This window comes from Dunckerocampus dactyliophorus, chromosome 11 (assembly GCF_027744805.1).
Source record: "Dunckerocampus dactyliophorus isolate RoL2022-P2 chromosome 11, RoL_Ddac_1.1, whole genome shotgun sequence".
Taxonomy (NCBI): Eukaryota; Metazoa; Chordata; class Actinopteri; order Syngnathiformes; family Syngnathidae; genus Dunckerocampus; species Dunckerocampus dactyliophorus.
In genome coordinates, this window is record NC_072829.1 from 21,287,574 (window position 1) to 21,314,540 (window position 26,967).

At 42.9% G+C, this 26,967-nt stretch overlaps 1 protein-coding gene across 3 annotated transcripts in view; it reads left to right on the top strand.

The window, feature by feature from the left end:
* The window catches only part of ebf1a (EBF transcription factor 1a), a 68,510-nt gene that overhangs the window by 15,169 nt on the left and 26,374 nt on the right, over window positions 1-26,967 (top strand). For all 3 annotated transcript variants that reach the window (XM_054791591.1, XM_054791590.1, XM_054791589.1), the window contains exons 7-10: window positions 15,602-15,683; window positions 17,751-17,892; window positions 20,142-20,272; window positions 25,711-25,837. In XM_054791591.1, the coding sequence (XP_054647566.1) occupies window positions 15,602-15,683; window positions 17,751-17,892; window positions 20,142-20,272; window positions 25,711-25,837 (482 nt within the window). The remainder of the gene's footprint in view (window positions 1-15,601; window positions 15,684-17,750; window positions 17,893-20,141; window positions 20,273-25,710; window positions 25,838-26,967) is intronic.

The following is a 26,967-nucleotide window of genomic DNA, read 5'->3' on the forward strand; positions in this document are numbered from 1 at the left end:
TCAAGACACCAGTGTCGCCTGTGCTGTCGCTGCGAGAAATAAAAACAAACACTGAAGCACTGGGAGGACGGTTTGGCTCAAGCCCCAGTCTGGTTTTCTAAGTGCCACTTGAGATGTGTATGGCGAGAGGGGGATGAGTGCTTGAGGAGGAGGGAGGAAGAAAAGACGCAGGAAGTGATGGCGGTGAATGACGTGGAATCAGTCAGTCAAGAAGGTGGGCTGCTACGCCCCCACCTCCCCGTCCCTCTACTCTTCATCCTAAAGCGTGCCTTTTTATTTGTCTGAGAGCATTTCCATGTATGCAGTAATTGACGTTAAATCGATGACAATTTGTAATTCACAATCACAAGGACCTATCACTTTTTTATGGAGCCTCCATCCTCGCTCATCAATATTACATCAGCACCCCAACGCTCATGGCGAGAGAGCAGGGCGCTTAAAAAATGGCTGAGGGGAGAGAATATGACTTTAGTCCACTTTGTGTGTTTGTGCGGTGGAGGGCATCTGCTGAGGTTGTAGAAAATGTCGCTTCCAGCATACACAAATGTGCAAACGTGTACCCGACCCCACATGTGTGTATGCACCTCCTGCATGTGTGTGTGATGTGTTTATGTGTGTGGGCTTGCCAGCTGAGTGACAGCCTCGTATTGATCGGTGGGAGGCCCCCGTGTCATTAGACCCAGTGTGGACCAGCAGGCACACGTGGAGGTCAGGGCACAGAGTTTGTGCATGTGTGTGTGTGCGTGCGTGTGGAGGAGGAATGGGGGACCAAGTGTTCAGTAGTGACAGGCTCAAGCATCTGAAGGAAAATCAATCGTGTCATAAAAGGAAGGTTTCCTCCAGCCGTCTTTCCTCTCCCTTGCCCCTGTTGTATTCTCATTCTTTTTCAGTTTCTCCACTTCTCTCCACTTTTGAGTTTTACCTCCCTCTTCTTCTCTGTTTGTGCTCATGTGTTTTTGACAAATGCGTGTTCCTCTGAACACAGACACATGCACACAGATAGGACGTCAGGGTCACGACAAGGGATGCATGTGTGATGTGCGGATCAATCCGTGAGGTTATCCTGCCAAAAGCAGCCATTAGTGACAGAAGTGATCCTGGATCATCCCTCATTAACTTAAAGGGCACGGGGGCTGTTTGTCCAGATAAAAGAAATGACCCCAAACCGGGGCCAATTAACTGAGACGTGTTGAATTGATGGTGCAAATTGCTTTGTTGATTCCAAGTTTAAATCTGAAAGTAACTGATTAGACTTTTGTATTATTGTGAAGCTAAGCTGTCCTTCAGTTATTTATTATTAAGGATGAGCACGTAGACACACACACACACACACACACACATACACACACACACACACACACACATATGCATGCGGGGCAAGCATCCACCTGTTCTCCTCTCTCGCCTGAGGGCACTAGTATGGTGGATAACAGTTTGAGAGAGCCTGCTGCAAAACACTAATCAGACCTAACGCTGCCTAATTAGCACAGAGTCCACTGATTGGCTTACAGCAATAATTAACACAGGTGAGAATAATTAGCTCCCCATAGACCTGTGTGTGTGCGTGTGCGTGCATGTGTGTGGAGGATGTTATTATGCAGCCTCGGTCCCCAGTGAGACTTAGCAGGCAGAGAGAAGAATCAAACTCATTACAGAAACCAGGCCAACCCGTGTTAGGTGCTCTGCTTTCCCACACCCTGAGAATTAGCCACAGAGAGATCCACCTGCCGTGCGTATGTACCCTCTTCGCCTTTCTTGCTTACTTTGTCGGTTTTCTGCCTCATCCCTTTCTCTTAAGCCTCCCCCTCAGTTGATGATGACTGAAGGTGCGTTTGAGGAATTTCACCGCGAGGTGAACCTGCTAAGATGAGATGAAACACACGCATGGGGCATCTTTCGATCATATTCTGTTTTGCTGGTGGTGTGTTTTGCGCTTTTATCCTCCCCTCCCAGCCACTTCCTCTCCATAAAAAAAAAAAAACCTTTACAGTGGCGATATAGCCTGCGAGCCGTGCTCTCCCTCTCTATAAAAGTACACAACACCAACCATTACTTACCTGCTGGCTGTATATACAGCACTAGTATAGGAGGGATGGAGTCATGCACAGACACCAAGAGAGAGAAGGAATGCGATAATGAGAAAGACAGAGATGGACAGACGAAGGAAAGAAAGTGTTTTTGCAGAAAGTCTGGTCGTCGTTCATCAGTCTGTTTAGCAGCATGGTGTCTTCCTATTTTTACCAAAGTGCCGCTTCTTTGATCAAACCAACATCACAGAGAAGGAAGACATGCACGCAGACAACGAGAAGTTTTTTTTTTTTTTATTGAAACACAATTGACGGCTTGTCACTTTTAGCTCCAAGGCACCGACGTTGCAGAGTAGTTAGTGAGGTGCCTCAGAAGAAGATAGTGAGAAGTAACACACACACACACACACGCACACACACGCACGCACACACACCTCTTCAAGAGCTTGGTGTGCTAAATAAATAACAAGCGACGATGTAAATTGGTGTTTTCCTGGAGTGTGTGGTTGCTTCTGAGATGTATTTTTTATGTCAAAACATTTTACAGTGGTTTAGAAGTGCATGGTTAATAAATGTAACCCCGCCTCCAGCATCTCCAGAACCACATGCATAAATACACACTCTCATTCAGGGTGATACTCATTGGACCCCGAATGTTCATTATTGGCAGATGACTGTCAAGGGGATGTTTGACTTACACATAAATACAAATATAGTAAATATGCTATAAGGACAAAAGGAATGAGATCTCAAGCACAGATGCTGTATTTGCTCAATAAAAGGACTTATTACTACTGCAGAAAGGACCAGAGTCAATTATGGGTAAGCCTTTTATTAAGCCTAACGTCTTTTATGCATTTCATTATAATAATATAATAATTATATACATAGTTGTTTTTGTTATTAAGTCTTTCTCAAAGGTCTGACGAAAACCGAAACATACAGAAGCTGAAGCAATTTTTCACAGAGGAAATAATGTAAATCCCTTCTAGACACCCAAAAATATTATCAAAAGTACATGAAATCGACATTTAACATCTTTTTTTTACCATTATCGAAGACTCTCGTTGGCCTTCTTTCAATCTCAAAGTGCTGACACTCGCATCTTTCTTTGGCCCCATGGCTGGTTATTCAGCAGTAACACTTGTAGTGTGCTTTCTTTGAGAACTAGATTCTGTGAAATCATACAGTGCAGGGCAAACAGACTAGTTTGTTCCGTGCAGTATTGTACAATAACCGAGGCAGTATACGAGAACGAGGCAACATTTCGGCCAAAAATTCTGGTCGAAAACTGTATCATGCGAAAACTAGGGTGTCTGCCAGCCAGGGTTTGACTGTACATGTATTTTTTCCCACAAATGAGTAAAATAATTAATCACAATATACGTCACATATATAATACATCAAATAAATGACTTGGGTGGAACTGAACTGAAGGCACGTGGCTCACACAACACATAAATGGTCGCACATAACAATGCTTAACAAGCACATAGACACCTACTGTAGTACGCTCATCGTACTGCTGTGTCCTCAACATGAGGTCACCTTAATACTGCACGGGGAACTTGTTTACAACAGCACAAGAGTCCACACTATAATTAATCTGAAACACTGTTTACATGCTTCCATAGATACTGCTGTTTTGATTAGCATCACATGTGTGTGTGTTAGCACTAGTGTCTATGAACTGAGGGAATTATCTGTTTGGGGAAAGACACTGGATTAGTTGAGACATTGTCTCTATAAGAGTGGTGTCCACTATTTAGGTAGATATGGTATAATACATTCTACAGGTTGTTGGTGTATGACAATAGAACATAAGGAACAAAAACGGAGTCCCTGTCCCAACACCTTATTGGTAATCTAATTAAGAGGTGTGTCGCTACATGATATTTTTGCCCACAAAGGTTACTTTACTTTCTATAGCCGTTAGCAGCGACTACTGCACATGCAGTTGTTTGCATGAGCGTAATGGATGTACTGACAAGCAACTTAAAGCAATATAAGAGCTGTTAAAGTGGTGTTTATATGACGCATTTGCATAGTGTTCATAGCTCATTCTGTCTGCTGCCTCCTTCAACACACACAGACACACACACACGCACACGCCCACGCACACACACACACACACACACTGCACTTTTTTCTCTTGAATACTTTCCGCATGCCTTCCTGACTAAAGAAAAATGAAAGAAGGTTGATTGAGGCAAAACAAGGAAGGTTGTTTTTTTTTCATATTTCCTGTTTCAATAATTAATATGCATGAGTTTTATGGCCGCTTAAGATGCCATCAATTATTCATTAACAGCATGTTAATTGCATCCACAGTCGTGAATATTTAACCAAACACTAAATCAATGGGGTCGAATGAGCAGCAATATGGACATTTTATAAGCTTTGCCAAAATGAGGTTAGGCTTTAATGAAAACCGCAGACAACAGATTCAAAGGCGACACATATGAAGAGTTTTGAAGCAGATACTATGAATAAATGCAATGTTGTAACAGTCTTTGACTCTTAGCCTTTTCTTTGCCGTTGTCTCTTTATTCCCATCTCTTCTTACTTTAAATGGAAAAGATGTAATCTGTCCATCTCTGCCCAGTCACCACCAGCCTTTTTTTTTTTTTTTTTTGCTGAAAGACTCCAGACTCCTTTGTCCTGAATTTGTGTGTGCGAGTGGACTTTGTATGTATATGTGCATGTGTGTCACAGTGGCGTCTGGACGGTGACATTTCCCTGCTTGGATAACCATCGAGCCCCCTGTCCCCCTGTCCGTCCAGCCATGACGCAGGGTAATGTCACCTGTCAGTCTCAAACTCCTACTTACAACCCCCCTCACCCTCCCCTTTCCACCATCAAAACCACATGGAACACCCTTTCACCTTGACCTGGCAGCTTCTCCGCACGCAGGACCTCAACTGATAACCAAAGCCTTCAGTGACTCCATCATATTGCTTTTGTCTTGGTCTCTTGTACCTCCTATGACTTCATATCCGCCTGCTCTTTTCATTGCCACATATCCAAATGGCAGCCCCGCCTCCTCTTGCCCCTTACATTTGCCCCCAGGCCTTCAGACATGGAATGGGAAGACTTCTCGTGAATGGCGAAGTCAAGGGTGGGAAGTTGAGTTTTTACTTGGACCCTGGTGCGGCGAGGGCCTGTTTCCAATTACTTTCTCGGCACAGGCGGGGTGGAGGTTTATGCGTTATATGGGAATGTAATTGACTATAACTGCCCTCTTAACATTAACCAGGTGTACTTGCTGAGTGTGCGAGATTAGGCCCCGGGTCTTGGCCCGTTGTAATGTGCCTTGACTGTCCTTGTGTGTTGTTGTAGATGTATTTATATTGTGCCTCTGCGAGAACTGCGTTAACCAATAAATGTGCCTTTTTTTCTGTGTGCATTTGTGCATGCATGCATCTGCCTGCATGTGGATATAAGAATAAGAGGGAAAGTAATGGAGGCAGGACACAGATCCAAACCGCTTCAAGGGGGGGCCTGACTTTACAAGGACAAAGTCAAAATGGGCCCTTTCACAAGACTGACACACTGTGATTTGTATGTATAGTGCTGTGCAGCCTGCGGGGCACAAGCCCAGGGGCTGTCGCAGATGCAGAGAGCAGTTCATGGGCAGGGAGGGGTAGAGGTGAACAGAGGGAAAAAAGAGACAGTTGCGTGTGGTGGAAAACCAAGCCTCAACTGGCTGTCAATCAAGTGGCGGCCACAGCCTGTCACTCCTGGATAGAGCTCGTCCGGGGGAGAACGGGACTCCCTGGGACCCCGAGAGGAAAAAGGAGGAGGTGACTGACTGTCTGTCTGTCTGTCTCAGTGACTTGATTTGATATTTGATACCGAGCATGTGGCATTTGAATGCAAATCTATTTTCATCGTCCCACTGTCTGATAGGGTTAAGAGGAACCTATTGGGGATGTGCATGCATGTATGCATGTGTGTCAAGGGGCTTTCGGTGCGGGGGACACGCACACACAGAAAATGGGGAATTATTCAGATGCATTATATTACTCGCCAATTCAATTGCATCAGCCACTTTTGCTCTGAAAGCAATATGACGGCAGCTCGCTCATAAAACATAAAATAATAACTTAGAGGTTACAAATATGTTTAGCGGAGTGATCTTTGACTTGGTGCATAAAGTCAGTTGCTGCCTCTAGTGCAAAAACGATACATTATGCATACGTTTTGTACATATGTTTGGCTACATGAGCGTGAGCTGGATAATTATTTTTGTTTTTAAAAGCAAGCTTGCCAAGTAGATAGACAGACGGATAGATAGAAGCGTGGAAAAAGCCGCTAGTATTGCTGTATGGAAATGTGAGGCTCACTTCCCTCCCAATTAGAGCAGTGACTTCTGAAATGCCATAATACCCATTAATTAGCCGGCTGCTATTTTCTCAGTGATTTGACTAATTAGTCTGCGAGGCGCTACACTATCTGGACCATTATTATTGGGTTGAAGCCATGCAAATACGCTCACTCGTGCTCAAGTTGCCGCGCAAACACCAGCGTGCTCACGTTGGTGCGTATGCAGGGGAACAGTTGCAACAATTCCCCACAGTTGACTGACCCTATTTTAAGTGACACCATTATGCGCTTCAGCAGCAGCATCACACGGCATGAGAGGGTTAATGGCGAAGAAGGGGATGGTGATGAACAGTTACACACCGGTCGCCCCTCTTTACTCTCCTCATAACATCTTAATGTATGTGATATACTAATGAAAGCCAGCAAACAGCAGCACTGGCCTGTGCCCTCCTCTGGGAAGCCTTTAAACACCTTGTAATGACTCTGCAAGTGTGTGTGCGGCGCCCCCTGTGTGACAGTCCATCAGACCAGTCTCCCACTGGACAGACAGGCCTAAACCTTTTCAATCATTCCGCTACTTTTCCTCTTCTGTCAGGTGTCACATTGATCTGTTGTTTCTCCACTCCAAAGGAGTGAAAAAAAAAGTTGGGTCAAAATTTTTTTTTGAAAAAGTCTTTCTTAAGATAATTAATCAGCGTCATCAATATTGCACCCGCAGCCCCCACTATTTGCCGGCATGCCGCTTGTGTGTTTGCGTGTGCAAGTATGCGCTCACAATCCTTGCCGCCCCGTGAACTTCATAAGTGTCCCATCACCACTTTAATCAAATTACTCATGAACCAAAATTGACAGTTTTCATTAATTATAAAGGATTATTCTAATTGCAATTCAAATTTATTCATTTAGAACAGACGGCATTCAGTAATGTTTCAGGAAATTTGCATATTAAATGGAGAGGGGAGGCCATTAACTATGCTAATATATGCATGATTCCTTATTTTGTGATTGGTGGGCCATATGTAGCAGGCTGGGGGAGTGCAGGTGAGGAATCTAGAAGGAGCTGTAATATGTTTGATAAACACAGAGGGACGCAAGGCCAAAGCGCGCGCGCACACACACACACACACACACACACACACACACACACACACGCTGGCACACAGAGTTGCACGCATAAGCCGCGGTGAGCCATACGTCTCTGCTCAACATCAGTCTGTCTTTGCACCCTCACACACTCCCTCTTTTCATATTCCTCCCTCAAGACCCATCGGAGGAGCAACTTTTCACCCGAGAACAAACACGGCACACTAATTAAGTTTCTGATTTCTGATCCTGCCGCATTTAGAAACAACCTTGAACCCGTGTACAGTCACATAGTTATGATTTAATACAGTGCCTAAATGGAACAAAAAGAAAGAACTTTTGCAAGCTGCACATTCATCCCCACAATGTATGGCGCTGGTCTCAGGTTGACACCATGTTCTTTATCAAGCTATATATAGGCAATGTATTATGCATTAAGTTTAACATGTACTTAAATCAACATGATTCAATATGAATACGCTCTTCAACTAAGTTAGAGAGGAGAACATTAAGGGTGAATGAGCAGAAAGCTACAGTATACGTGGCCTCGTACAAGCACACACACGCGGTCACATACACCTTGGGGCTGTGTGGTGGCGTCCACCCAGGCTGATGACAGGGCCATTATTCACTGGTCAGTCCCGCGAGGGCAGCGTTTGGGTTGGACAGGGTAGCAGAGCGTCTCGGCTCGGTAGGGCGGCTTTGAGGTGAGAAGGACCAGGACCCTTCATTACTCCTCTGATCAGGAGGCCTGCAACAGCCCCATCCGCTCACCCCCCGTCTCTCTCGCTCTCTTGGCCTGGCTTGGTCGCTGTCTTCATCAGATTAATGGGCCAGGCCCGACAGAGGAAGTGTTTCAATCAGCACCGCCTGCCAAGCTTGTCCATCACTCAGACAGCCACTTATGCCTCATGGCATAGGAAGAAACACAGTCTTACAAATGCACGCTGCATGTTTATTTGCCTGCATTTCCCCCGTCAGAGTCCAAAGTAAAGCAGAGTAAAACCGGCCCATATTGGTATAAAAATGAGATATCGAATCATCTCGGCATTGTTTTTTCTGCCGCTGAGTGATGATGTGCTCCACAGAGCCGCATGCTTGCTAGCTCAGTATGTCAAGCAAGCAAGTTTTGCCTTCGGATTGTAAATATGCAAATTTCAATGACTGTTAAGTGTTACGTTTTGCTCTTTGTGCGCAATTTGTCACACTGATTACTACAAAACAATCACAGGCTTTCCAGAAACTGCAAAGTAGCTGAACATCGCGGCAAACAGAAAACCAAAACAAGAGCACCAAAAAACAAATGAAAACTAAGGCTAACCAAAACTAACATTTTGAGACTTTTTCTAGAACTTGTATTGCATATTGCAGTATTTGTTTTATTCTGCACAAACTTTTATATGACATGCATCCAGTGGCGTCATAGTAGAAGAAGCATAATGTGTTAATTACACGACATTCGTTTGAGGGAAGAGCTGCTGCCTATACTGGTATAGAATGATATGATGGACAATACTGGATATCGAATATCGGTAAGAAAGCTAATATCGAGCATCTCCAGTTGTGAGAGCTACAAGTTGTTGAAGCCCGCACTCATGCAGGACACTTTTGACTTGCCTGTCTTTCAACACTCCCTCAGTTGAATTTTGAATGATCCTTTTCAGATGAAATGGATGAAACACAATTTGTTAAGTGTCTCTGGGACTTCTGTCCCCAAGCTAGGACTGCCACTGCGGCTCCGCGGGTAGCGACTGACTATCTCTCCCAAGTGGGGCTTCTCCCCGAGCGGCGGTGACGGCACTGTGCGGATTCTCCTTGGCCATGCGTCTCTCTCCCTCCTCCGGGGTCCATTTGTTCTGAGAAATATTTAACGACGGGGCAAATTCAGCTGACATGACATGCACAGACACGGAGCAGATACGGAGGAGCGGGAGGATGGGCCGACCAAGCTGGAAATGAATTTTTCAGCACAGTGAGATGTTCTATTTGAATAAATCATGACACTTAAGATAGACATGGAGGCAATAGTGAGGTGCACAACACTACTTTGAGGAGTTGCATCTCTGACGGCGCAAATCGTCAATCTAGCTATCTATCAATATATTAGGGATTGGCATTTGTTTCTCAGTTCATTAGGAAACTAATGATTGGTTTCCTCCACCTATCTATCGTATCTATCCGATAATCAGATCCTATCCTGTCATATCATACGTAGAACTCGATGTAAACCGCGCCATTGCAGTCCTGTTAGTGTCCGAGGCCCAGGGCCAGACCCTGAGACAGACCTGGTTCTGGATTATTAATGTCCCCCCCCTGTGGAGACAGGGCCCCTCCCCCACCCAGTGGCCCCCTACACCCCTGGGGTCAGCCTCTGTGGCTCCTGGTGCAAGGCTCCCCTCATAAATCTCCCTAAATTAGTGTGCATGTGTGTTTATGTGTGTGTGCGTGCGCTTCCAGGCTTAAATATGTACTGCAGGAAGGGAGACAGGTCACCAGGAAAACAAGCCAGGCAGGCTCACGGTTGAAGTGTCAGTGATGCATGGCGGAAGGAGGGAAGTACAGAGTTACAGAGCCAAGAAAGAATAGGAGAAAAGACACACAAGAGGAGGAAAAGATAATACAGAAAACAGAATAATAGAAAGAACAGACACATTTAATTTTTCTACTGTTACATCATACTTTCAAACATTTGCACTTAATGTGAAGCACCCCTGACTTCATTAGAATGGTCTTCCTGAGCAATCCCTATTGCTTAATTGCCGGAGTGGAGGATGTTCCATTCCTCTACCTGCCTAGATTAGTTCAACATGTCCCACGGTGGTTAACGGGCGCGGGGAAGTGCCGTTGTGTCACTTAGTTAACCTTGGAGATAAATGGCTCCCCTCCGGAGCACAGTGAATTACACACCTCATGAAGCATATTAGGTGCCTGATACAGAGCTTTTCTTGTGGAGATGATGTGTTTGGCAGAAATGGATGGAGAGAGGCGGAGAGGGCTGAGTTATGGCATTGCTATTCTTACCGTGTGTGTCAGCATCGGAGAAAAAACTGACAGAGCAGAGAGAGAGAGAGAGAGAGAGAGAGAGAGGAGGAGCAAATAATAAAGAAATGTGACACAAAGACGTGCAACACAATGAGAACAAGAGAGAAGATGAAAGTGGAACTACTGAGGTAGATAAAAACCGCAACGTTGTAAAAGTTCCCCCCTCGTGTTAAATTTGACAAGGAAGTATACTGTTCTCCTCATTTGTGGCTGATGTAGGAAAATTATTAGAGAATTTAACGCAATCGGCCCTTTGAGGCTTGCTTGCTGTTTGCTAATCACATAGACATTCTGTATCTCCTGCAGTGTAATAATATTTAGATGCTACAGGGATTACTTAAAAGTTGGGTTATAATTGCTTTCCTTGTTTTGTTTTTTATGGGCAGTGGGTGATTTTGTCTTTAATTGCTCCGGAGTGACAAATAACGCCAGCTCATGATGAAAGTGTGAGATCATTAAATTACTACAGCATTACACTTCCACTGCGTGTGCGTAATTCACCCGTTTGCACTGCTATGTGCATTTTTGCCATGTGCCATCAAAAGGGCCAAGCAGTGATTTACACAAATTCACTTCCACAGCCATTTCTGGATTTGGGAGTTGGAAGGAGGCGGGGTGGTAATTATGGGGGAGCACAATGGTTTTATTTCATTTAATCCAGCCCATGCAGCAATTTGCAGTGGTAATATTTGGAGCTGCGGAGTCCACATGGTAAAACCGCATGAACCCTGCAAGAGTGTGAAACACAAACAAGGGATTTGTAAGGCAGTGGACAAAACAAGCATCTGCGTGGGGGCCAAAATGATGTGCAGATGCGAAAATGTGCATATGCGTGGGAATGAAATGCTAATACATGTTCTTTTAACCCTGACGCTTCCTTGTGTCTATTTGACATGGTACTTTATTTTAGTAATACGTTTCCTTACAGTACATTTTGTCATTGCCTAAAGTAACTTTAGACCCAGGAGGAAGATCAGGATTGAGATACAAACATAAAGAAGGCTTCCGGTAATTGTATCCAAATTCTGTCAATAGGAATCAAATAGAGGTTATGGAGGTAATCGAGGTTGTGATAAGCATCAGCCGTCTGCTGCTTTCTTGTATACCAGATCATTACTAGATCATACACACCAACAGAACACGTCATTGGGTTCTTTTGCACTATTGCAGTCTAATGACCTGTGGAACAAAATCTGCCTTTACAAAAATACAGGTTTTTGCTGGGTGCATTGCAGTTTTATGTTTTTGTAGTTAGAGCATAAAAAACCTGTTTGACTTTCTAAATACGGTTTTCAACATTATTAGAGCTCTGCAGACATGAAACAACATTCTTATATTCACCTCCATCCATCTATCCATTTTCTATACCGCTTCTCCTCTTTAGGGTCGCAGGGGCATGCTGGAGCGTATCCCAGTTGACTCCGGGCAACAGGCGGGGTACACCCTGGACTGGTCGCCAGCCAATCACAGTATATTCACCTTTACACTCCTGTTATTCTTTGTTTACACCACATTGCGCAGGGTCACTGCAGGGACAGAAGAGCCACTGCTAGCAAAGCAAGCTACCAAGCTAACTAGTTAGCCTCTCCAATTTACTTATTCTAAACGTACGACAGTGTTTCAAACAGAGTGGGGGAAAAGGAGAAAATAAGAAGCCAAAAATTTACCACTTCCACATGAAATGGGAGTAAAACTTTTTTTCCCTATCATGTCAGACATGCCACGGCTGACTCCATGCAGTGTGAAGCGAATGTACTATAACGTCATGTCTCATCAATGTAACACTACTGACGCCCAGTGACCAAAATACTACATATGACTTGTCTTTCAATATTTTTGACTAATAACAGTTAACCACAAAACAGCGATAATTTATTAATTGATCATTTTTTTTAAAACGCTAATGTTCGAAGAAGAAGAAACACCTCACTTTTTGGGGGGATTTTGCCCATCATCCACAATCCTTATGTGATACATGAACACATATGTCTTTCTCTTTTCTGTGTGTTTTAAAGATAGAAAAACGAATCAAGAGACGGAGCTAATAATGCAAGTGGGACGCAACACATATGCAACACACACGACCTCTGAAAAAATCTCTTAAAAGCGCAAACAACGCTCCATTTACATATAATGTGACATGCATATTAACCAAGCATTGTTATTATTATTATTATTAACATTGTTTACGCCGATGGTACTACGTTACTGGCGTATTAACACCTTGCCAAACCACACCGGCTAGCTAGTAGCCGGCTAGCAACTAGCTTCATCACATACTTGCCCACAGCACGTCACAAGTCGCTCACGATGCCTCAGGTGACTACCGAAGGGTAAAGCTACATATTGGAGCTGCTGCTGTGTTTTTATTTTTGAGTTTGGAAAAGTTAATGCTAGGTGTAGGCGTTCGTTTCTGTGTTGCCATGTGAAATCAATGCACCCAGGAAGAAAGTTCCAGTGATGCTTAAAAGGACCAAAATACAACAAAATACTGTAAGTATTACATGTTATCGTGGATGTACCTGTTGCTACATGGTTACAGCATGTATATAAAACAATAAAACCTCGGAGGTTTTTGGAGGTGTTTTAATAGCGGTCTTTGTAGGCGGCACAGGTGTGTCCCATTATGTGCAGTAATGAGCTGTCTCTTTATCTGTTTTTATGTCTTTAGAACGCACAGAAAAGAGAAAGATATGTGTTCATGTCCCACATAAGGATTGTGGTTGATGGGCAAAATTCCCAAAAAATGCAATTTTCTTTTAAGTCTGTATTGACAACCTGTCATTGCTTTTTTTCCTCAGTTAAGCCCACACAGGGAGAAGAACAACACATCTGACTTAAAAAAAAATAATCTTTAGGGTTAAAAAAATATGATGAAATAAAAGACAAAAAATAATTATGAGCTATCATTAGCAATCTGTCCATATTTACTGGTCAGCTGTCAATCAGATTATCCATAAATCCTTATGGTAATCTCTTTGCTATTTCATATCAACCCGCATTGCCCTTTATCCCCCACTCCCCACCCACTCACTATGTCGATCCATGTAAATGCGCGCAGTCCCCCGACACTCTGGTGATGCGATGAGGAATCAACATGCTGCAGTTTTGTAATGTTTCCGTGCGGCTGACTACAGACACCTTAAGTCATGTAAATAATGAATCAGATGATCCACGTGTGGAGGAGATGGAGGGCGCACCTGGCATATGGTACGGCGAATAAAGCATACCGACTTCTATTTTGCATGATGTCTCAGGTGATATCCCTCCGTCATCTCACTTTTACACTTTTTCTTTCCAAACGTGATATTTAACCCGCTGATTTAGTCACGTCTGACTTCAGTGACCTTAACTTTCCTACTTTCACTTATCCATCATTCCTCTATCATAAACGCCTCAGAGGAGGAGGACACTTGGGGAAAGATTGGAGTCAATGAATTAAACAGGAGGTGCCAAGAGGAAGGTGGAGGATGTAGTCCACAGCTGTCTGCGAGGATGCCCTTTGACCTGCAGTTGATAAGGAAGTTAGGAGACCCTCAGCCTGTGGGGTCCAGCAGCCACTGTAAAAAAAAAAAAAAAAAAAAAGGAGAAAAAACTCCATCTCTAAGCTTCATGAATTATTGAGCTATTGGTCTACAGCTCCTAAAATATACAGGAGGGTGGTCTGTCTCTCTATTCGGATTTCACGTACCCTCTACTTTGTCCTTTTTTCCCATCGGTTTCTTCTTCCCTCTCCTTCTTTTTCAGATTTAGTGTAGCTTCTTAGCTCCAACAAGATTGTAAATCACAACACAAACAAAGCAGGAGGGAGAAAAAGGCGAGCGCCAAAAGACACTTTGTTATTCAGATCATAAGAGGCTGTTTTCTTCTTTGCTTAAGGAACAGCGTCTACCACTAACCAGCTGTCATGCATTTAAAAGTTGTCAGGGATAAATTCACAACTTCTTGAGTTACATCAGATGCATGTAATGCGCACAAGACAAGGGCGGCCCTTGAAATGAGACAGAACTCTGCTCTGTCCATTTGTCTTTGTCTCTTTCTTGTTTTTTTTTTTTTTTTTTGCTCACTTGACATGCCACTATATGTGCACGCGTGACACGTTTGCCGGCGTGTGATTATATCTAACGACGACTTGGCTCCAAACGCGCTGCCCAGTGCAGAATCCCGGCCATAATAAATGAACAGAGGGGAGAAAATAAGACATAAGAAAGAAAAGCTGAGCAAAGGAGCGATTCTCTCTCTAGCTGGTGGAGATCTGTATTGTAAGCACTTTCGGCTGTCAGCACTTCTTTGAGCTACCTCAAAGGGAGGTTGAGGAGGGGCAGGATCAGGAAATGTAGAAAAAAAATCCCCTTTTTTGAGGGTTCCTGTTTATTTGTTCACAAACATGCTGTTTATATTAGTCAGTCATTTGATAAGGTGATTTATTTGTCAGACAATGCAGGAGCGTGAAGCGAGCAGAGATTTACGGTAGTATCTGTTAAAGAAGAAGTTGTCAGGCTTCAAGCAATAGCTTGGAGGGGTGTGGGGGGGGTGTGGGGGGGTGTACGGGAATAAATTGCCAGCCATCCTTTTTCTGCTTTTCAGGCCTCCGGTGGCCCCCCACACTCCCCCCTTTACTACTCCGACCCACCCTCCTCCCTCCTCCCTCCCTCATTAAGTATTGATGTGGGTAGCCATACTTGCCATCTCAGCCTATTAATAATGCATGGCAGGTGCTGTTGATGTGGTCTCTCACACTGAGATTGAGAGCGGCAGGAATGGCAACACCGAGCTGCATAGTAGCTACACTACAACCTCCGTCACTGGGCTCTGCCGCTCGGGGTAGGTTCGGGAGGGGCTGCATCTGCCCCTGTGAGTTTATGGCAAGCTGTGACAGCAGCCTCAAGATGGATATACAAGGTAGCATCTTACTCAATATCCCGGGGCAGTTTTTACATTGAAAACTGCCTTTTGTCATAAAGAACTGATGTATGAGGCTGCGGCATGCAATGTGTGAGCACTATCTGCCACTGCTGCTGTTTTATTTTGTTTTCGTCCTGTTTTATTTTTTCCCGTAGACAATACCATCACCATGAGACACGTGTTCGTCTTTTAATATCTTCTTTTTTTTCTGTGTGCAGGTTCTTCCTTAAGTTCTTCTTGAAGTGCAACCAGAACTGCTTGAAGAATGCTGGGAACCCTCGAGACATGAGGCGTTTTCAGGTGAGATGAAACTACTACTATTATGTCCATAAAAAGCATTATAATACTGTAATATGAACTGGGCTGCACTGTTTTTCATACAAAATAAAAAAGCAGGACATGTGTCCTTCCAACGAGCAAACACGAAGCTTTCATACCTGTTGTATTAGCGGCTTATTTTAAGCATTCACTACATTTTAGATTACGCTTCTCGGTACAGACAAATCTCAAACTATTTAGCACCCACGCAGCTATGCTTGAGTGCGATCACCACTTCGCAGAGCAAAATAGAGCTGGTAGAAGCACAAGCGTCAAAATGTGTCTTGCACATATGGGAGATGAAAGCGGGCAGCAATTAGTCAACAAAAGACAAGCACACACATTTCTACTGCAAACGTGTCATGGAACACTGCTGGAACAATGTCACTTTAAAAACTGGAAAAAGAATACAGTGGAACTTTGGATTTTGTCAATAACAGTTCCAAAATGTCAGACGAAAATCGAAATGTACAAAAACTGAAGCAATGTTTTCCACAGGACCTCTTCCAGACACCCAGAAATATGAACAATCACATTTTGTAGAGAATAATTATAGTTAGTGAAATACATACATGATACAAATACACAAATACATGAATGAAATGGATAAACATGACAAATATTTAACATGACTTTTGCCTTTATAGAAGACACACAGAAATGAGTGCAGGGAGGAGGGATGGGACAGAGGAGCCTGGATGGATGCTGTTTCATTCTAGTCAGTTACAAACTTAACTTGAGCTTTATACTTTAACTTTAGAAGCAGGTACAGTCTCCATTACGCACACTGGCCAGGCTGACTTTCTATAATGTGTCTGGCTCACGTAAACCGTTCCCTTCGCAACCTGGGTTAACTAGGAACCTTTACATTCCGGTTCTATTGTAACAGATGCTACCTTCGTACCTTGCTACGAGTTCTTTCTTGAGTTCAATAGCGTTTCACACCTTTTTTTAATCAAACTTCTGGCACCTGCAACTTTCTTAGGCGTCATAGTGGATTTTTTTGCAGCTGTAATTAAAAACACTGACAAATACGCACTGCGCTCGAACGCCTCATCCCTGCAGGAACAGAGTACTGAATAAGAGAAAGAAAGGAGACAGAAACCGAGTTGTTCATCATTCTGTTCTATTAACAAATACAACTCCCATACACATAATAAAGATGATTACGGGATCCCCTGGCTGGAACTGTCTGTAGTGTCCCAACTCTAAAAGAACCACTATCCATTCTTCACACAGACTGAGTCAGCACGATAACCAAAACAGTGTACGAAAACCGAGGCATATGTTGAATATTGTTGATAACTGAATCCCATGAAAACCGGGGCAAATGAAGAGGTGTATGAAAACCAAGGTTCCACTTTTTAACAGCACACTTAAAAGGTCTACTGCCTGGCCAGAAAATAGGGTGCCATGTGGATTTAACTAAGCAAATAGGCCTGGGGTTGCTACAGTTGGTCAGGTCTGGGATCCTGTCACAGAATGAGGTCCACAGACTACCTACTTGGATATAGTCAGACTAGTTAATGAATTTCCCTGATAGTGCAGGCATATTCCAAAAGGACAATGCCAAGATTCATCGGGCTCACCGATGCCACAGCGAATGCGTGCCATTACCAAACATAAAGGCAGTCCAATGAAATTGTAGTGTTTGACCTTATTTTTGGCCTGGCAAGTAATTATTGTACTGTATGTTGTGTCTTATAGTGTAGTATGTATATTATTATGTATTCATTGTAAATTTTTTGCTTTGTTCGTAAGCAAAATTGTGCAAAAATTAGTTAAAAACTACTGAGTGGAAAGCTGGAGGCATGCGCCAAGAACCAACCCATTACACTTCTGTAAAAAACACGACATATGTTTTTTCCCATTTCTCAGTGAATAATGCATCAATCTAACTGAGAAGGCATATGCACGATATGGCCTTTCATTTGGTTCCTATCCAAACCGATTGTTTGTTTTCAGTTGTTTGTACTGTAGTTTCCAGTTTCATTTGACTTTTGTTTATTTCCCAGTTTGAAGCATTCATCTGTCTTTCCCCGGTCTTAGGTGGTTGTGTCGACTACAGTGAGCGTGGAGGGTCATGTCCTGGCTGTGTCTGACAACATGTTCGTGCACAACAACTCCAAACACGGGCGCCGCGCTCGGAGACTGGATCCCTCGGAAGGCACGCCGTCCTACCTGGAACACGGTACTAAACCCATGGAACATACAGTAACATCAGCCTTCTTTGTCTGTTACAGTTCCCCTCCCCTGCATTCTTCATCCCCTTTTTACTGTCTGTCTCTGAGCTCATTCCCTCCCCTGCCTCCTGTCTTTTTTCTCGCTCATGTTTCTCACTTTGGTCTCTTGTAGTGTTTCTAAGTCGCGCTAAGAGAGGAGAAAGTGGTAGCTAGTGAGTCTCTTGTACGTCCCTGGTGTCTTGCACCCCTCAGGTCTCTGCCTCTGGGCCTTCTACTCTGCCTGGCATAGGCACTACTTGTCTTATGAGGTCTGTTCTGCTTAAAGCCAACACTGGCTTTATTTCCTCGGAGACCTGCTTTTATCCCACAGCCCTCCATCACTCCCCATCCCTCAGGTTTTTAAACACACCCATGTACATTGCGCTGGCACAGTCAGACCCAAACCTTTAATACTTCATAATGACATGTGCACATGATTTAGAGAGCACGCACTGATTCCCAAATCTCTAATCCAGTTATTTTCTCATTTCTGTTTCCTAGAGATTGAATAAGAGAAACATATTTCTTTTTCTCTTTGAGAACAGTCAACCTCAGGGATGATAATGACAAAAAAGCCAGGATTTACATGACGGCCTATGGTAGATTGCATTAGGATGGTTAAGTCTTTTTAATGACTATTCTCCGGAGCTGCAGTGGACCACTTGGCCTGGTCTCATAGCCGATTAGAAAAGTTCACAAAGATGAGACATATTGGAGTCATCATAAAGGCTTGGATGTTACAAAGAAACAACAGTACAACACACCACGCTAACAGATGTTCCTTGTGTCAGAGAGATTTGTTTGGGAATTTCCTCCCTGTGATTTTCTATTCTCCTGATGATGGGGGTTGGAAGGAGGAACAACGGGAGTGACGGAAGAGAAGAGAGAGGGGCCTGACAGGAGAAGGGGGAGCAGACGTGACAAGAGGCGGGAGTAGAAAGTGCTTGATGCTACAAAGCAAAGATGAAATGCTAAGCAAGGAGACGCCATGCTTTTCTTTTTGGTTTTGCCTTCACTTCCCATCCATCGCTGTGCTGAGTGTGTGCGTTCAGTATACACAACTTTGGGGGGGGGGGCCTCATTTCAGGCGATAATAGATGAACAGTGCATAGAGTTGAACAGATGGCACAGAGGAACACCCCAAAGTATAATCCTATCACATGGATTCACGTTCCACCATCTGGTTAATCCAAACACACACACACACACATCCGCACACGCATGGAGCGCACATAATATCAACGGCTGCGAAAAGGAGGCATCTTAGGCCATGATTACAGCCACAGATTGCCGCTTGGTGAATGTTGATCTCTGCTGGCGTATCAGGAGGCTAAATATCATTCCGGCTTGTTGGGGAGGATCAACAGAACACGGAGTCAGGCAAAGAGCAAAGGCTAGGCTTCGGGGGAAAAAAAGTCAGCCTAGCCTAAAGTGGATTATGCCGCTTTTGCAGAATTACAGCATGTCAGACAAGCGAAAAAGAGGTTTAGCTCGTATAAACATATATTTCCACTATGTTGTTCTTTTCTTCAATCACATCCCACAATCTCTAAGTCCATAATACCATCAGATAAGGTCACGTAGAACAGTGGAACACCAGTTATTGAAAATGAGGTTTGTTGTTGTTATTCCATGTAGTTTGTCGGTTAAGTCTAGAAGAATAAGCTGTCCGAGAAAACACAGAAAGCTCGGAAAACACATTAGAAAAGTACTCAGGCTTGAATGAACCCTTCATTCTCTTGAGTGACCGTATGCAGGAAACAGATAGCTGAGCAAGTGCTAAGTGTTTGCTTAATGAGGGAGGTGTATTCCGAGGGCAGCGCTACTGTTGGCCCAGCCGCGCTCCCCGGTCGCATGGCTTTTGATCAGACACTCAGCACACCTGACATTTACACGCCTTCGCGCTTTGCCACGTGTCATAAAACAAGCACACCGCCGCTGCCCTCGCACACAGGGCAGGGGTGATGTTTAATAACGGGGTGCGTATAATCACTCTGATTAGTATTCCTTGCTTGCTTTCAACCCCTGGGATAGAGGTGGAGAGCAGGTACTGTGTGTGTGTGTGTGTGTGAGAGTGAGCGATGGGAAGAGTAAGAGGGGACGGCTACATGTGTCGTACCCATAAAGGTCTTCGCTATGGTGCCAGCAGCAAAGACCTTTATGGGCTTGTCATTAGGTTACTTAACATCTCATCTTTTCTGTCCCTTCATCTCCTCAGCAACCCCCAGCATCAAAGCCATTAGCCCCAGTGAAGGCTGGACCACAGGGGGTGCCACAGTTATCATCATCGGGGACAACTTCTTTGACGGCTTGCAGGTCATTTTTGGCACCATGTTGGTGTGGAGCGAGGTTAGTCACCTTCTTGTCACCTACCGTGCATTAGATCGACCACCGTGTTGGTTTTCTCATGATGATAACGACGATAACTTGACACTGTGGAAATCACTTGTCTTGAAACCCGGTAATCTCTCATTTATCACGGTTAATTGCTTCCAGACCTGACCGTGACAAGGATTCCTTCTTTATAAATGCAACATTTTTGTAGTTTTGGCATATAAAATCTGTTTACGATCTACTAGATATGGTTTTTGACATTATTAGACATGAAATAACACCCATACAGCCACATTTACATTTGTATATACCCAATATATTAGATATAAACAGACAAAATAAGCATAGAAGACATAAATAAGGCCTAATGTCTTCCGAACATGTGGAAAGGAAGTGACGTCGGGGATTCAGAGTTGAGTTTTAACTGGACGACAGCCACAACAGCAGCATGTGTTGTTATTATGATGACGATTATTATTATTATTGTTGTGATTATTAGGCTATTATTATTATTATTATTATAAGGCCTGTTGTGAGATAATTTAAACCTGCAATAAAAGCCTCTTGTTCTGGTGATCAAGGCTGGTGCTTGTCTCAAGGAACACCTACTGATATCAATATATACCACATTCTCAATTTGAATGTGGCTTTTTAATTCCTTTTATTTGTATTTTAGCTTGTATTTTATGCTTAATTAAGGCAAAAAATATACATTTGCTTCAATATGCAATTTTTTTTAAACCAATAACAAGCCGTAATCAACCATGATTTCTTAATGAATGCATGTCTGAAAAGCCATGATAGAGTGAAGCAACAAAATTTGATGTGGCGAGGTACGACTGTATACCCAACAGGAAGATGACTAAAATATTGCTAAATTTTTCTACAAAATAATTAGAAAAAAAACAAGTTAGACATTGGTTGTATACTACATATTTTAATGTACATTTTTGACTTGCTGTTTGCGACCCAGAATGTATTTGCGACCCACTTTTGGGTCTCGACCCGCCAGTTGAGAATCACTGCTCTGTACGATAGAAGATGTTTTTGGATGATACTTTTGGAATCTATACTCAGCGACTAAAACATGACAGAGTGTATTTGTTGGTGTTTGCCTTGTCTTCTGATCTGCTGCAGACAAAAGGGTGAACTTTTGTCTAAACATGCACCCCTACTGTGTTGCCTGTGCTATTGTTTTTCTGACATATCCAACACAAGGAATAAACGCCAAAGTTTGACCCCATATGTCCCTGCCTACGGATTGACTTGAAATTTCTCACACAGCTCAATGTGCTTGCCACACTGCAATTTTAAGGTGTTTAGCCCAATTGCCTTGAAATTTTTGCAATGCAGGGACGCACATGTCGGTAAATATGAGCAAGATTGGTTGAAAAACGTGGTCGCCATCCACCAAAACAAATTTGTAGGGGCATAGCGGAACTTAGCAACTACCCATTGGGGCCTATTCATCCCGACTGGATGGAACCAAATTATGTTCCCCAAGTCACTTTCTTTTTATATTAATAACATTTTGACTAAGTAACAACTGTTGATGCAAATGATGCAACTTTTCTGTAAAACTAACATGAGGTGGTTACCTATGAGAGTGGAGTATGCATCTGATTGACAGATGGCATATATTGTACTGTACATGAGTGCTGCCACAGCGTGCAGTGTCACCCTATCAGTGTCCCAGTGGAGAAAACAACACAGTATTTTGGACAATAATGAAGTCCTTAAGCTGTCTAAGTGTTCAGGCTAAGTAGTTTGCACCACATGGAGCAACATATAAATATTACAGATGAACATAAAGTTAACAAAATGAAAAAAAAAAAAAAATTATCTCAAACTTTTCAAGGCCGAAGTGCATAAAATGATATGTTTTTATTTATTTACTGAAATAGTGATACCTGTGTTTGTGTGGATATTGCCCAAGGCTGTGTCAAAACATAGCCCAGTGCGCACAAATATTGAGTATGAAAGTACCAACACAACGCACAAGGCCATGTGGGCAGCAAAACATTGAGCAATGAGGTCACAGCATAAAAAATGTGCTACCCGATAAAAAGGAGCTGCTTGTGTTGTCGTGTAAATAAAAGGTATATTGGAGCAGCATGGAGGTGCATGTGATTAGCATGTATGCCTTACAGCAGCAAGGTTCTGGGTTCAAATGTCGGATTCTATGTGTAAGTTTGCATGTTGTCCTTGTGCTTGCGTGGGTTTTCCTCCCATATCCCCAAAACAACGATAAATGCAGACTCTATATTGTCCATAGGTGTGACTGTGAGTGTGAATGGTTGTTTGTGAATATGTGTCCTGGGATTGGCAGATGACCATTCCAGGGTGTACCCCTCCTCTCACCTAAAGTCATCTGGAATAGGCTCCAGCTCACTCTGCAGAGGATAAGCATATAATGAAGTCAAATTCATTCAGTTGGATGCCTATCTTCCTGCCTTTTCAGCTCAGTCCTTGTTTATTTTGGTCACTTTTGCAAAAGATATCCGATGATATCAGTTGGCCGAAAAATGAGCTATTGATTCAGGTCGAAATTGCGCGAGCGATGAGGTGCTCCACACAGAAAGAAGCTTGCTAGCTCTTAATGGTCCATGGTATAGAATTATTTTTAAATGTCGCCTTTGGATTGTAAATATGGAATATGCTATGAAAATGCTGGTTATGGTTATGGTATTCCTTTAATACTTCTAATATGTTTCCTTCATGCTGCGTTCATGCGTGATGTGCTGAATGAGCCCAGGTTATCATTTCACTGAATTCATATTTGCACTTTATTTTGTTCTTATACGGATGTTTGTGCCACATAGAATTGTGTAGATTTCCAAATTGCCAGCATTATTTTATTTGATTGTTATTTGTCAATTTATTTCGACTAACCTGTCTTACATGTTAGTAGCAGGAGAACATTTATTTTATTTTATTTGTCTGTCGGTCATGATTTTTTAACAACTATTTTGTTGAGACAAAATAAATATATAAATTAAATATTGCACTTTTTCGAGAACTTACATTGCATATTGCAGTATTTTTCTGATTTTGCATTAGCAGTATTTATTTGTGAAATGCATCCAGCGGCATCACAGTAGAAGTTCATCCATTACACGAGATGTGACTTGACATTAGTTTGAGGGGAGACATCGGTTGATATCGGTATCGGAAATTAAGTGCTTGACAATATCGTCATATCGGATATCGGCGAATATCGAACATCTCTACAAAATATTCGGCTCCCTGGTTATCTTTTAGGAAATTAGTATCTGCAAAATGTGCATCCCTTTGTAAGAATTTGTAATGCTCTGTAAGCATCTGCCACATGACTAAAATGGAAATTCAGTCTATGTGAAAAATTGAAGGTCAGCAAGCGCCGCGGTGAAACAGCTTTCGCTTTAGTAAAGGAATTATTCTATAAAAAGCCTTATATTATCGCGCTGAAACGTGAGTGGGGGTCAGACAATGGCAGAATGAAAGCCTAGTTAAGTGAGCAATAAAAGGGACGGTTTGAACAACACACGTGCACGTACACATCCATACACGCTGGCAGGAGCATTGATAGCTTTTGAGCGCCTCTAGCTTTGAGTGCTAGTTGGGCACAGGATGCGGAAAACGAACACTCAGTGAGGTCTCATCTGTGTTTTGTCTTGTTGCCGCTTTCCTTCAAAGAGTCTTCAGCAGGCACACACGCACATAGACACACACACACACACACACATGGCGAGTGGGCTCATCAGCCACACTAAGTGAGCCTCTTAAAGACAACTGTGGTGCTTTAATGTAAGCTCACGGCAGCTAGACAGCTAGCGCTGACAGACACGGAGACAGGGGCAGCGAGGATGAGCATATCATACGTTTACTTATACGGCATAATAGATGTTTGCGGAGGGAGGGTTGTTTTATTCATAGATGCGTAACTACTTTTGAAGCCCTTTGTAAAGATCCATGTCAGCACTGATAACCATCTTTAGCATGACACTGCCTTGGGCTTTATTGGCTCACCTCAGGTCTTCAGAGCACGCTGATTTACAGGACCATATTACCCCCAACATAATGTTTGGATTTCTGTTTATTTCTGTCATTACATTGTACAGTACGTTTAGCACTATTTGTTTGACTTGACCAACAATAAAGGTCAAATAAAGGTACTGATTCATGCTGTCGTCAAAATGACAAGGTTAAGTTCTGCACTCAACTATAGGTTATGCCAATTGCGATGTTAAATCAATTAATTCCTTGTGAGCTGGAGCCTATCCTGACCACACTAATGGGCAATTTGGAGTCTCTAACTAATATGCATGTTTGTGGGAGAAAACTGGAATCAAACCCACACAATGACACGGAGAACAAAATCTAAGCCGAATTTGAACCAGAGCCACCTGGCTGGTAGGGAAACATGCTTGTTTTACAAGATAAGTAGTACACTTTTGTACTATACTTTTTCACTTTTTAAATTGAACATGTCATCTTTCAAACTATTTTTATGGTAATAGTATGAGAGAAAAGTGAATTTTGGTCTTAAATTATTTGGTTTCTTTGATATTTATGTATGCTTAATATGCAAGAAAACTTGGTTTCCTTCTTTAGTTACCTTCAGTAAATATTGTGGATGATGTCAAATATGTAAGTTTTCTTACATTATATTGTTACTTTACAATGAAATGACTTTTCAGACAAAAACGGGGGGAAATACAGTATTTGGGTGCAGAATGGATCCCTGCGCATTCATGATTCGGCATTCACAGCCCCACAAATTTGCAGATTTTTGATCAAAACAGTTTTTTTTTCTCCAAACTTATGTATAAAATATTTTATATAATTTATAATTATGTCATAGCACAGCTAAAATGTACAGCATGCATGTCCCAATGTTCAAAAAGCCCACAATTTTTACATTTTTATGTCTTTAGGCTTTGCTGATAATGTTTTTCATCACGCATTGAGATTTTGCACTTTCTTCGGTGGTCCTTGAATGCGCCATAGTTGTTGTGAGACACAAAAGTGAAACTTATGTCTGAACTTGTATCTATTATCTATTACTCATTAGTGGTGGGTACCAGTACGTTTTATACATTAAATGCTTTAAGATAGATGGGAAGGGTTCTGCAGGTGAATCTAATTGATTTAATTAATTCAATTAATTGTAGCAGTCACTTTTTTTGCAAAATCAGAGGCGAACGTCAACGTCAAGCTGGCAGAAGGATTTAGAGGGCCAGCGAGCCATGTGTCAAAAATAGACTTATTCACGGACATTTCAATTCCTCGTTTTTAGCCAGTCCCTGGCGGTCCAAGAATGTAAACCCTGCGAAGGCGGGGATGGACTGTACATGCTTTTCCTTGACCAGCAACAACACGGGTTATCATGGAATTCCTGTACATTTTTGGCAAAATACTAACATCGTATTGTCGGTAAGTCCTATTAACCATAATAACCTGTTTGTCCCCAGCTGATTACCCCACATGCCATTCGAGTGCAGACTCCACCCAGACACATCCCCGGGGTGGTGGAGGTCACGCTGTCCTACAAATCCAAACAGTTCTGCAAAGGCACACCTGGACGCTTCATCTACACAGGTACTACATACATAGTATGCACCAATGCTCACTAATTCCAGCAGTTTAGGGTGTAATTAAAGGAGATCGTGCGATTCCCATTCACCAATCTGCTTGCTGACAGTATAATGCAGTTCCTCTTTCACATTGAAAGCAGCCGTACTCACAATCGTGCAAATGTGTGTGGCAAAAATATGAAAATTCAATAGTATGACTAAGGCTAATGCAGGAGAAAAAGCAACACATCAGGGAATGTGTTTGCTCTCTTTTATGAAGCAGGTGAAGGTCAGTGGGAGGTTTAACCTTTTGATTAGTGGGATTATTGAGATTTAACCCTGTCGAAGGCGGGATGCAGAGGGAGGGCGATCCATACCGAGCACGTGATTTCTGATGGCGGGTGTGAATAGCCCAAGTGTTACATCAGAATGTATCGGTGTAGATTTATAGCCAGGCGGTGAAAAGAGCAGCAGAGAGAGTGAATGTGAAGCAGTGATTAACTGACGCGTGGACACAGGTCTCCGGGGAGAATGTGAATCACATAAATCTGTCTGTAATCTCAACCACTGATGGACTTAGCATGTAAGCCCTGCTGGAAGTGCCAACATTTGACAAAATCACTTTTGTGCAAGCGTGCTGGCTGCATCCTTGGCATGCTCTTTTTTTTTTTTTTTTTGCATGTCTTTTAATTATTGTACATTGACAGAATCCATGTCTGTTTGCATACTTGTGGCAAAGAAGGCTTCCTGGGCTAGTATGTACTGTGTGGAAGTAGTCACAGCACACACATGCATATTGACTCTAACTGCATTACCAAGACAGAGGGCAGATGGGTGGGCAGCCTTTGCCATGCCAGAGCTGTCCAACAGCCTTCAACGCTGCCAAGCCTATAAATGTGTGTAGGTGTGTGTGTGTGCAGCCTTTTAATGTGCCAGACATGGGGAAAGGGTATGCATAAACACCCCATCTCTTCCCAGCCCTCCTCTCTTTCACCTTGTCACATTCACTTATTCCAAAGTTGCCTCTTTGAATGAATTCATCCCCCACCTTTGCCTTTTGGCTTCTCTGGTGGCACATTGAAGAGTCTCAACAGGTGAGACTTAGCAGAGGTCATCCACTGGGACTTTGATGCTCCTTGCCAAGCACTGGCAGCT